The following is a 12,785-nucleotide window of genomic DNA, read 5'->3' as shown; positions in this document are numbered from 1 at the left end:
AGTAACTTCTAAATCATTTTGATTACTCCCTGACGTCCAGTGATCACCTTGCATCACTTTGCAGCAGTTCCAGTGAGGCTGCTTTCTCCGTGGAGTACAGGCTGTGTGTGCGTGCGTGAAACTAATGTCCTCCTCGACGGCAATGTATAAGACAGGTCAGAACATGCTAACCGTAGTACGTCTTTAAGACCCGAGTCTTCTACGATGCTGACAGGTCTGCAGTTAGTTTCCACCCATTTCCCACGAGTTGTAGTCATTTTTTTGGATTTGGTTTCATCCACAGGTCGGCGGGTAGCACTCTCCAAAATACTGCTGCCCACTAGCATCAACCTGAGTCACGTTAACTGTACTATGCTTAGCTCGTAGGTGGTAGCTCAAGCTTGACGTGCTTCAGTTATATTTTAATTCGGCTTTACACAATGTGCGTATTAGGGGTGGTACGGTTCATGACAAAACACCCGAACCGCTCGGTTCGCTAGTCTCTGTTCGGAGCGTGTGTGTACCGCACGGTTCGTCAGTACCCTGTTAAAGGTCACTAACCTCTTACTGCCGTAGTGCCCACTTTCGACACCTATGTTAAAACACTAACTGGAAATGACGAGCGGGATGGGCGTGACAAACGCAACCCATGGCAGCTGATTGGACGATTGCGTCACATGGGTCTGGCTGGTTCCTAATTTCAAAACAGACTGTCATGGCGGCTCGTTCAGAATACGATCTCATATTGTACTAAAATAGTTCACCGAAACGTGTTTCTGAAAACATTTGAAGAGAGAAATAGGCCGTGAAGTTGCTGAATCTGTCTTCATTTCAGATCGACAAAGGTCAGTTTAAAAGATTTTTGTCAGATTTTGAGAGACACGGAGCCGACCGGTCCTCAAGTGGAGTGGGGTGCCGCTGCAGGTTACATCATGTGCAGAAATGTCAAGTGGGAGAGAGGCTGCCCAGAGCTGGAGGATGCGCCAGCGTCGTTTATAGTCTGGTGTGTGGGAACATTTTGGATTTCATGTTACCTATGATGAAATAAAACAATATATAGAACTGCCACTGTGTGCAAGTTTTGTGCAACATGCATTCAATATGCTAATTTTAGCTATATGCTGAAGTATATTCTGTAGTGTTAAAGATTAAAAGAAAAAATAACAAGAACCGTACAGAACCGAGAACCGTGACCCTAAAACCATGATACGAACTGAACCGTGGGTTTTGTGAACCGTACCACCCCTAGTGCGTATGGCTTTCAACTTTGTCTACTGAGCCGTCCGGGAGTTTTGGAAATTTAAAAGCACCATTCAGAATTGTGTTGCTGCTTTCTCCATCATGACTGCAGCAGCAGGATGTGTTACGAGGAAGTATGGCAAAGTGCAGCACTAACGCGTTATGCTCGGCGCTTTAATCACATCGCAATATATGTCTGAACTCCAGTAAGTAGTCTGGAAAGCTGTTTTATTCTCTCTAAACATCGGATGAATACAGATGATGATGAACTGAGCATAAATAGCGGACTCATTGAGAAATACATTGGTTACATCTTTTTACATGACTACTTTACTTACTAATCTGTGTTAGAGAAAAGAATCACTTTATCTGATGTTTAAAGTAAATAAAAAGCCTTACGGCCTACTTTTTTCTTTTTCTGAGTATCAGGTTGTAGCTGCAGTTTCTAACATCAGAGAGGATGAAGACTGCTCCACTATCACACATTTACTGACTCATATGTTTTATTAGTTTCAGGTATCTATTGATGGAAACTCCTCTCCTGGAGGCTGATCTGATGGACTGGCAGCAGGTGTTCCAGTTGGACAGATTCTTGTAGCTGCTGCAGTGGATGTTGTCCTGATATATAAAAGACATAAGAAGAAGAGATCAGGACAACCTGCTGATGATGTTGATGAAGCATTTTTCCGCCATGAATCTCCACCTTATCGTGGTGGGGGGGGGGGGGGGGGTGTGTACCTGATGAGTCTGGGATCTGTATCATCTGGAGCTCTGAGATCCTCTAGGGTCTCCCATGATGAGATGGTCTCAGACTCACAGTAAATCAGTTCAAATAAACTTAACCTTTAGAGAAGTAAAATATTTTACTATCGAAGTGAAAGTAATGTTGCTTTAAAGAAAAAGAAAAGTGGCGTAATTTAAATTACTTTTACTTTCAATACATTTTCTTCAATTAAAAATAAAATGACTTATGGCTAATTGATTCTTGATAACTGTGCTCAGGTAAAAGATAAATGTTCTTTTAGAGCAGAATGAAGCAGCCAACACAGAGATGTTCAGACAATATAAACTCAGCAGTATTACACAGAAAACAGGAAATTATGTTTCTTTAAAATAATATATCAACAGACGGAGCAGCCACCAAATATCTTCTAATCAGGTGTAGAGAGCTCATCAACATGTCCTCTGTGTGTGTGTTTGATCAGATCATGTTACGCTTATTTAGCATTGTCGTTATCTGCTCGGCCTTATAAAGGTTCATGGCTTCTGCTTGGAATCATATATTTCTAGCTAAATATAAAATATAATAAATGTCTAATGGTAAAGTCTGCCTCTGCCTTTAAAGAACTAGAACATTTTACTTGAGTAAAAGTACTGTTGATTTATTTGAAAAAACAACGTTACTTAACTAAAAGTACTTTTACTATTAATGAATTGTTCTTAAGTAAAAAACAAAGTTAGTCTAATTTTTTGATACCTGAACATTGTGCTCAGATAAAAGATAAGTCATTAAAATGTTCTTTAAGAGCAGAATGAAGCAGCCAACACAGAGATGTTCAGACAATATAAACTCAGCAGTATTACACAGAAATACTTTGCTCCATTAAATGAGCAAATGTAATCTATTACTTCAGCCCAGCTGTACTCAGAGCTGATATATTACAGCAAGTTTTTAACAGGAAATGATGTTTCTTTAGTTGTAAATATCAGCAGACGGAGCACCCACCAAATATCTTCTAATCAGGTGTAGAGAGCTCTTCATCATGTCTTCTGTTTGTGTGGTTTGCTAATAATACATTTTATATGGAGGGGATTTTAAATGCTTGTTTTCTGCTCGGCCATATAAAGCCTCATGGTGCTCATGATTTTTTTGCTTTGAATGATTTCTTCCAGCTAATGATATAATATCAACTAACCATAAAATGGTTTAAACTGAGGAGTTGATGACATTGTGAATATTGTTGTTATTGTAATTATGAAAACATCTGATGAAACTCAGAATATCTCAGGTGGACATAGAGGACGAGTCTGTCTCTAAATAAGACATTAAACTGATTTACAGGATGTTTGCTGAAGGAATGTTATGAAATGTAAACTATACCAAAGTGATTATTTTGAAAGCAGTTGATAATTATTTAATATGAATCAATGGATGAAATAATAATGATCAGAGACATGATGGAAGTTAATAACTCAGTTTTAACATTCAGATACCTTAATGCGCCTTAAACTGTTACTCTTTTATCTTATTTTAATTAATTATTTTGCTACATTTGATTTCCAAGTTGTTACTTTTATACATTCATTGTTGTGCATTTTTTTATTCTTTGAACACAAATAAAGCCGCTCCAAATATCCAAACTAATATTGTTTGTGTGTGTTCTATTAATATTTTAAATGAAGCTCAGTGTAAATTCAGGCAGGAAGACTTCTAAACTTGATCACATTTCTCTCTCTTTTCTAAAACTGAACAGCTGTAGAGGCGTTCACTTTTACGTTAACCAATCAGAAGTGGCCGGTGTATTTCCCTCAGCTGGAACATCAACCCTTTGAAGTTAAGTTGTCTCATCGGGCTGCGTTTTTGTGCATTTATGTGTCCGACCTACGGTAGTGATGTTCGAGTCAACCCGGCCCAGAGTTCCTGGTGCAGACTGAACTCTGGTTTCAAGCAGCAGCTTGTTCCTCGTCTCGGGGGGTTTAGTTACCATATATTCTATACTAAGGACAGCCGGGGGGGTATTGTTTTACTTCTACTGAATGAAACATAGACAGGCCCGTCTGTTCTCTTTGAAGGTATAGTGGTCAGCTGCTCTGTCTCTTCTGACATTTCTATGTTTAGTGTGCTCAAGCATTTCAGTGACGTTCTTATTCATATTCATGCGCTCATTTACGTTGGTGTACGGCTTCGCTGTTTCTGTTGAAGCCCTCTGAGGTTCACTCCGTCACGTTTGGAGGACTCTTCATCATGGGCAGTACTTTGTACGTGTACTGGTATACGTTTCAGACTCTGTCTTCTGCTACCTTTTATATCATTCATATCATATGTTGATAGGCGTTGGTGTAACTTCTTTGCATTCTGTCTCATATTTGTGTCTCATATTCATGTCATGTTCTGGGGTTGTTAATTCACTGTTTTTTTTTGGGGGGCATATCTAGGCCTTTATTGACAGGACAGCTAAAGACATGAAAGGGGAGAGAGAGGGGGAATGACATGAAGCAAAGGGCCGCAGGTCGGAGTCGAACCTGGGCCTATATATGGGCGCCCGCTCTACCAACTGAGCTATCCGGGCGCCCTGATTCACTGCTTTTGTTTGGGCAGGTGTAAGTTTCTCTTCATATGGGAACGATGCTCAATGTACAAGGTTGTCTTCGGAGCTGTCGCAATATTATCAGTAGTTCATTGTGACGTCAGCATTTTGCATGAGGCATTTCTATTCTGCATTCGTAGATACATATATATCTATAGATATTAATCATCTTCTGTTGCTGCATACTTTTGTTTCGTGCATTATGCTCCCTTTCTGGCAGGTAGTGCCATATTCATCGTATTTTATAAGTGGTCTATCAATGCGAGTATTCTCAGCACGATATTGGTTTATTTTGTACAATAGCAGTCACTTCGTATCAGCTATCTACTTTCATTTTATTGTTATTATCTGTGGGTCTTCATTGTGTCATGTTTATTTTAATCTATTACAAGATGTCTCAAGTAACCATTCTTCAGCATTCTGAGATATTCAGATCGTGCTGCTTCTGCTGGATCAGGCATTAATGTCCTACAACACTATGCGTTGTTCATTTTCCGCTAAGCTTTCTACTTTGCATTATGTTAGTGCGTGTTCTGGAAATTTGGTTCAGCTCATGAACCGGCGGTAGGCCCGGGTTTCTACTCACTACGCTGTTTATTCACTTGGGTCATGGCTGACCTCAGCGGTTGGCTAAGCATCAATACCGTGCGTACTCTCTCATGGGCGCGCCAAACTCATCACGGTGCACATGGGTCACATGACCTCTTTCTGTATTATGGTCGTCACAACCTCTTCTTTCTTCACTTTTGATCCTACTTGCAGTATCCTGTGTCTGATTTTCATTTACTTTTCCTAGATTCTGCCGATGCCGCTGAAGGTGAGTATTTCGTTGTATTACCCGGACACATTCAAATCACTTTTAAGGATTACCTTCGGCCATATTAGCTAACTTTATTTCCGTTCGTGGTTGGCATTCACTTGCTTCGCATGCTTTCACATTCAGGATTGGTTCTCTGTCTTAACGCGTAGCGTATGTCAGTTGGGTATCTGAGGACTATGGTGCTATATTTAATATTACCTGCGTGCTCTTGTTTTCTCTTGCTTGATTTTAGTTTTTGGGGGAATCCCTATCCTAAGTATGGTGGCGGTAGTTCCATTTTACCGGGCAAACAGGTGTCGTATTGTTCTATCATAAATGTATTGCAAACTTTTGTGCAGCAGGTTCAACAGGTTTTCTCTGCATTACGTTTTACAGAACTTCATCTTTGCAACAGGGATTCTCATATTTGCTGCAGTAATTTCTACGGATATCATCATATCAACATCCTCATCGTGAGCACGCTTTACATGATGGCATTGCATCATGTCCTAGACCTCATATTCAGCACGTTCACCTTGTCTCTTCGTGCAGCATGTTAAACTGTCCTTGCTTCCATCTCAGGTTAAAATGACCTTTATTGGTAACTTTCATAGTGACATTATCACTGACATTGAACTCGGCTAACTCATACGCTGGCCTCATTCAAGTTGTACTGCTTACAACTCTAACATTCTAAATGTGGAGATGCTGCTTCTGTTCGCTCACTACGCAGGTGCACTTTTCCGCTCTTTTAAATCTAAGGTGAACTACTCATTGCTTAGGCTCATACTAGCTCCCTCACACTTTATTATTTACTCCTGGGAGTTTTCCCTGTCTAAATGTAGGTTTAGCATCTAAGCTAGTCCTTATCAAATCTAAAATTCAATCTTTTCATTTTCAAACCCGTTGTGTGCCGAGGTAAGAATAGGCGAACCTGATGCTGTGCCGTGGTAAGGGTAGCTAACCCGGCTGTCGGGCCGAGAGCAAGTGTAGCCAAACCTGGACGGTAAGAGTGGCTAATCCGGCCGTCGGACCGAGGGTAAAAAAACAAAACACTGCTCAAATGCCGAGATTTTATTTTGCCTTTATGTTTGCTGGCCTGAATTGCCGAGATTTTATCTTCCTTTTATTTTGGGGTCTATATATCACTACAAGCCTAAATCATTTCAGATTCACTACAAGCCTTATTACACTATGAGCTGAATCAAATCACAGATTCATCACAAAGCAAGTTTTCACTTCAAAACTGAATCAATTCACAGTTTAATTGCGGCCATTTAGGTAAGTTCCCTTGACCAGTCCTCGTCACGTTTTGGGGGATCAACGTGGCCTGTAGCAGTGATTGGCTACGGGGAGAAGTCTGTTCTTGGAGCCGCTCTACCTTTGACCACAATCAGTATCAACTCCCAGGCGTTTCGCAAGCGAGTTTGCAAGCACCACACTGACCGTAAGAAACATGAAACACAACACGTTTAACTGCTGCTCAGCTCTCCAAACTGACCTTTAAAGACCAATCTGGGATGTTTTGTGACTTATGAACCAAGATGTGTTAAAAAAAAAACTGATCTCCAGTCAGGCATGCAAGATAAAAACCACAGACAGCAAACACCGTACAAATAACAAAAAGACAACAAAAAAACAGAGACATAAAGTTTCCTATACATACAATATACACAACACAATGTTACACAATACTACCGGACATTAGACATTAGATGTGCAAATTAAGCTGAGATATTGCACATTGAACAAAGGAGTTGTTACTGTTATTGCTCTTGAACCTGCAGCATCTCATTATCATTGTACTCTTTAAGGTCTTTGTTAAAAACAGGGAGCTCCCATTACAGTTAGTTTCTCTGATAACACTCAAGAGTTAATAATAAAAGAAAAGGTGATTTAAAATAATTTATTTTGAGATTTTTACAGTGCAAAGGACGAAGTAAACATGCAATCAACAAGTGAAGAACTGATCATTTAGGTTTCTAAAGTCAAACAGCTTGTAATGATTATTTATAAGAAGGAATAGAAGAGTGTCTTTACAGTATGTAGTGTAGTAGAGGGTGGTACAATGGGGTGGTACAGTGTAGTAGAGGGTGGTACAGTGTAGTAGAGGGTGGTACAGTGTAGTAGAGGGTGGTACAGTGTAGTAGATGGTGGTACAGTGTAGTAGAGGGTAGTACAGTGTAGTAGAGGGTGGTACAGTGTAGTAGAGGATGGTACAGTGTAGTAGAGGGTGGTACAGTGTAGTAGAGGGTAGTACAGTGTAGTAGAGGGTGGTACAGTGTAGTAGAGGGTGGTACAGTGTAGTAGAGCGTAGTACAGTGTAGTAGAGGGTGGTACAGTGTAGTAGAGGGTGGTACAGTGTAGTGGAGGGTAGTACAGTGTAGTAGAGGGTGGTACAGTGTAATAGAGTGTAGTACAGTGTAGTAGAGCGTAGTACAGTGTAGTAGAGGGTGGTACAGTGTAGTAGAGGATGGTACAGTGTAGTAGAGGGTGGTACAGTGTAGTAGAGGGTGGTACAGTATAAAGTGTAGTAGAGGGTGGTACCGTGTAGTAGATGGTGGTACAGTACAGTATACAGTGTAGTAGAGGGTGGTACAGTACAGTATACAGTGTAGTAGAGGGTGGTACAGTGTAGTAGAGGGTGGTACAGTGTAGTAGAGGGTGGTACAGTGTAGTAGAGGGAGGTACAGTATAGTAGAGGGTGGTACAGTGTAGTAGAGGGTGGTACAGTGTAGTAGAGGGAGGTACAGTGTAGTAGAGGGTAGTACAGTGTAGTAGAGGGTAGTACAGTGTAGTAGAGGGTAGTACAGTGTAGTAGAGGGAGGTACAGTGTAGTAGAGGGAGGTACAGTAGGCCTTTGCTTCAGTTAGAGCTCTGCTGAGGACGGAGATGAAGTCTGTATGGCACCATTTTGCCTCTCTGGGCCTGTTCCTGTAATCAGAGAACAAAATGGAGGATACTTGGTGTAGTGGGTGGAGCACGTGGTATCAAAAAGCTCAAAGCACATTTTAAATGTGCACCTCCCCCCCCCACTCATCTGTGTCAGGATGTGAAGTCAGTTCCTCCTTAATGTTGGTAGAGAGAAACTGCAGCTCTTTATCATCCAGTATGTCTGAACAGACATACTGGATAATAGTTTCACAGCAAACAACTACATTTACACTTCAGTTAAATATCTGACTGGTTCTTTCAAATATTGTACTAAACTCAACACTAAATATGATCTATAGAAGCAGATATTATGACTATGATTCTCTTCTTTGTGTCCGTGGTTAACACAACACGAGGTCTCACATGACACTCAAGTCCTGAGTGGTATTTCCCCAGCAGCAGCATTAGTCATTACTACTAAAATAAAATGTTCCACTGCTACATTTCCAGAAGAGGATGGAGACAATGAGGAACAGAGAACAACTTCTATACAAGAACGACTTCTATACGTTCTTAATTATTCATGTCCTGATCAATTACCAATGTGTGTGTTCCATCTACACAAACACAGCATCTGTTAACATGTCTTTGATTCCACAATCATGGAAACTGGGGGTCTGACCATCCGTCTAAACTGTTGCTACTCCCTCAGTATGCACACCAATACATATAATTTCCTTAAATTTAGCCAAGAAAAGGTGACTGTAGGCCAGGTACAGAGCATAGTAAAGACACAGCCTTTACAGTTTTTTCCAACTGCTTACACACATTTTCAAAACTATGTCTCCTTTTTTCAAAACTCTACACACAATTCCTAAAACTGCACACAAAAAATGCAAAATGCCTCACATCTCCTTCAAAATCAAACACTGCATTCAAAATACCATAAACACATCTCAAAATGAAGCATTTGCATCAAAAGGCAAACACTTTTTTCATAATAGTAAATTCTTGGATATACCATGTACACACTGTTGTTCTAAATCTAAAGCTCTTTTGTCTTTCATAGGCTTATATCTACATTTGCAATGTTCTTTAGAGAAAGTCATCTGCTGAGAGTGGTTGAAAAGTGCACTGTAAAAACAATCTAATGTTACAGTAAAACAGAAAATATTTATTGGGCACAACGTTACGTTTGTAAGAGTGTTGTATACAGTAGCATGAAACAAGAAAACACAAGTACAAACATATGTAAACCAAAGGTATCGTTTTTAGAATAAAGAGTGTGTGTGTGTGTGTGTGTGTGTGTGTGTGTGTGTGTGTGTGTGTGTGTGTGTGTGTGTGTGTGTGTTGTGAGTGTTTGTCCGTGCTTGTGTGTCGGGGCGGGGGGGTCTGTGTGGGGGGGGGGGACAGAATTGTATGCACTTTGTGCAAAACAAAGTCTGATTGATTTATAATGCTGAAATAGTCATTAGATAGTTGCATGCAGTATGGACGCCACCTTAAAGCTACTCAAGATGGGCTTCTCTCCCTGATCTCATCAGAGATGGCTCTCCTTACTCTTCTTCCCTCCTCCTCCTCCTCCTCGTTGTTATCCCCTGTCTCTCCCTCCTACTCCCCTTACTCTCTATCTATTGTTGACATCCATTGTTGTAATCTGACCTTTGACCTTTGTATAGGCCTATACTAAAGCAATGATTGGTTAGTGTTCAGTTATGACATAATGTGTTTGCAAATGTGAGGAGTGTGTGTGTGTGTGTGTGCCCTGGTAAATAAGTGTAGCATTTTGATTGGTTGTGTTTAGAAATGGATAGCAAGTCACTTCCTGTTAGATTTTTATGTCTTAGGTAGAGAATTGTGTGTAATGTTTTGAAAAAAGTGTTTTATGCAATTGAAAGCTGAGTGAAAGGCTGAGAAATAGCTTCTGGTTTTGGAGATTTGCTGTGTAGTTTTGCACTTTGAGTGAGAGGTTTCAAAAATCGTGTGACATGAAAAGATTTTGTGTGTAAGCAGTTGGAAAAAACTGTAAAGGCGGACGTTTCAGTTCAGTTAAACCAATGCTCCATGAGAACAGGCTGCCTGGCTTCACAACGGAAGAATGAGCTCCCCATCGGTGTTTGACTCTGCGGCGTTTGACTCTGCGGCGTTTGACTCTGCGGCGTTTGACTCTGCGGCGTTTGACTCCGCGGCGTTTGACTCTGCGGCGTTTGACTCCGCGGCGGCGTTTGACTCCGCGGCGGCGTTTGACTCCGCGGCGGCGTTTGACTCCGCGGCGTTTGACTCCGCGGCGTTTGACTCCGCGGCGTTTGACTCCGCGGCGTTTGCCTTTGCTGTGTTTCTAGCTATTTATTGCAGATACTTTTGCATCTCGGGTTGGTAGTGAGAACCGTGTTCTGAATAAATTGTTGCATGACACCAATGTCCGTGCTGCTTTTATTATCCAAGACAGAAACAGGAGACTTTGGAGCTGGGCTTGATTTCTGCGCGGCGCCATAATCATTTTTAAAGCTATAGTGCGTAGTTTCTGTCGCCCCCATGAGGAATTCTAATGTAATGACAACAACACTATCGCCCCCCCACCCCTCCTCCTATTAGCCAAGGAGGACACGGAGGATTTAAAAAAACATGATGGACTCTTCAGAAGAGGTCATTATCTTCACTTCAGTTTCTAAGCGGGAAAGTCACCGGACGCCACAATCTTGTGAACATAGTCCTACTGAGAGATCCAGAGAGAGTTGTGTGGAGCTGATAGTCTTAATTAGCTTTGTAGCAACTCATTTGGTAATGTAACGGACATTCATTAATATCAAAACCTTACCCACTAGACCTTTAAGATTGGGTGCTGGTACAGTGCGTTGTCCCTGTAGGGATACGCCCTGCGTTGCCATTTTGATGCCGGGGTTATGATTTTGGGCACCGACCTGGCGGGGCGTGCTGGGGGGGCTGGTGCTACGTCTCCATGGACACCTGTGGTTGTGTCCAGGCAGCTAGTGTTCCTAGAGCAGGAGGAGAGTGACCTGGGGTTTCTGGATGGTTTTTCAGTCTGTCCCATTGTGCTTCTTCCAGACCTGTTTGATTCAGGTGTTTCCTAAACCTGTGACGTGTAATCAGAGCTGTTTGGGGGTGTAGTATAGATGGGGGGCCTGCAGACCAACTTGTTCCTCTGCCTCTTTGGAGCTTCTCCAGGCATAGAGGTTTCTGGGCTCCAGGGTGGAGATTGGCTGACTGGCTGACTTTACCTCATCATTTATCTGTTTATCATATAAACAATGTTTCAAAGGCCACTGGGTCTTGCTGACTCTCCTTGTGTCAGTGTCACCAATCAGTCCAGTTTGTTGTGGAAACAAGAGTCATCCAGCCGAATCAAAAGTCTTGGAATTCTTTCTTTGTCCTGTAAGCTGTATTAATGCTTTTATAAATATACAACGGCATCACAATCACCCAGAGCCCAGAGGGACACCTTCACAATTTAATACACGTAACAAAGCAAAAATTACATACAGAGTATTTCCCTCTGAGTAGATGTAGAAAGTGGCATGAAAAGAACATTAGTACATAATATTAATTGAGTACTTATACATCACATTGTGATCTCTTACAGGCTGTCAGGGGGGTTTTCCAGGAAGCTGCCAAGCTGCTGAGAATAGTGATTGAAACAGAGGAAGTGTTTGGTTTAGGGAGGAACAAAAACCGACAAACAACACCAATGTCACAGTAACTCAGTTTAGACTCCTCATAAGGTAATTTATTCAGTGTGAAGTGAGTCAAACATGAACTAATCTTTTAAATATCTGTCAGTGCAACAGTCCGGCCCTGAACAGGGTGTATAACCCTAACCCCAAACACAGTTTGAGCTCTTAACTATATGTTGGTCAGTGAGCAGCAGCTGCACCATAAACCCCCCCTCTCTCACTGATAAACACTGCTTATCTTTTCCCTGTACCTCAATGATAAAACCGTTTTAACTTCTAAATATTGAGGCAACGTATTTCAACCCTAAACTCATATCTGATCAGGAGATTCATATTCTGACTGTGCTGTTGCTTTAGAGAGAGAGAGAGAGAGAGAGAGAGAGAGAGAGAGAGAGACACGTGATGTTCTTAATTTAGTTTCCTGTTTCAGGGCGTCTGCCTGCTGCAGCACCAAGGTCAGCGGGTGCATGTCACACAGTATGTGCAGTTTTTTCCATGAGTTCACTGCACAAATCAATAGAGAAGTCTGCCACAATAAAACTCCCATCCTCCAATAAAATCCTTCATAATAAAAACCTAAGCAGCATGTTTTGGGGTAGGACTGTTTAATGTGTAAAGTGGAGGAAAGGTCCCCTTTGAGTGTGTTAACCCATGAAACACAGACAGCAGGCCTGTGTCTGAGTAGCAGCAGCATGATGAACTCCTCCTCCTCCTCCTCCTCTCTCTGATAAACACTGCATGGTCTGTCTCTGGAACACAACGATAAGATGTTTTGAATTCCAAATATTCTTCAGCTTGAACTCACATCTGATCAGGAGATTCAAATACTGACTGTGTCGTTGCTTTAAGAAAAAAAAAAAAGTGATTTTCAAACTTTACTCTCCCGCTTTAGGG

At 41.5% G+C, this 12,785-nt stretch overlaps 3 protein-coding genes across 5 annotated transcripts in view; 2 read left to right on the top strand and 1 right to left on the bottom strand.

Moving 5' to 3' along the window:
* LOC114574047 (butyrophilin-like protein 2) overlaps positions 1-1,933 on the top strand; it is a 42,903-nt gene extending 40,970 nt beyond the window's left edge. For all 3 annotated transcript variants that reach the window (XM_028606339.1, XM_028606340.1, XM_028606341.1), the window contains one exon: positions 1,729-1,933. In XM_028606339.1, coding sequence (XP_028462140.1) covers positions 1,729-1,745 — 17 coding nt within the window. In that variant the 3' untranslated portion in view covers positions 1,746-1,933. The remainder of the gene's footprint in view (positions 1-1,728) is intronic.
* LOC114546120 (low affinity immunoglobulin gamma Fc region receptor II-like) overlaps positions 1-12,785 on the top strand; it is a 1,096,214-nt gene that overhangs the window by 127,187 nt on the left and 956,242 nt on the right. The window lies entirely within an intron of this gene.
* LOC114574050 (uncharacterized) overlaps positions 1-12,785 on the bottom strand; it is a 257,231-nt gene that overhangs the window by 87,615 nt on the left and 156,831 nt on the right. The gene's annotated exons all lie outside the window — the stretch shown is intronic.

The sequence above is a fragment of the Perca flavescens genome, chromosome 19, assembly GCF_004354835.1.
Source record: "Perca flavescens isolate YP-PL-M2 chromosome 19, PFLA_1.0, whole genome shotgun sequence".
Taxonomy (NCBI): domain Eukaryota; kingdom Metazoa; phylum Chordata; class Actinopteri; order Perciformes; family Percidae; genus Perca; species Perca flavescens.
The sequence above is the reverse complement of the archived record's forward strand: the minus strand, read 5'-3'. Positions and strand labels throughout refer to the sequence as shown.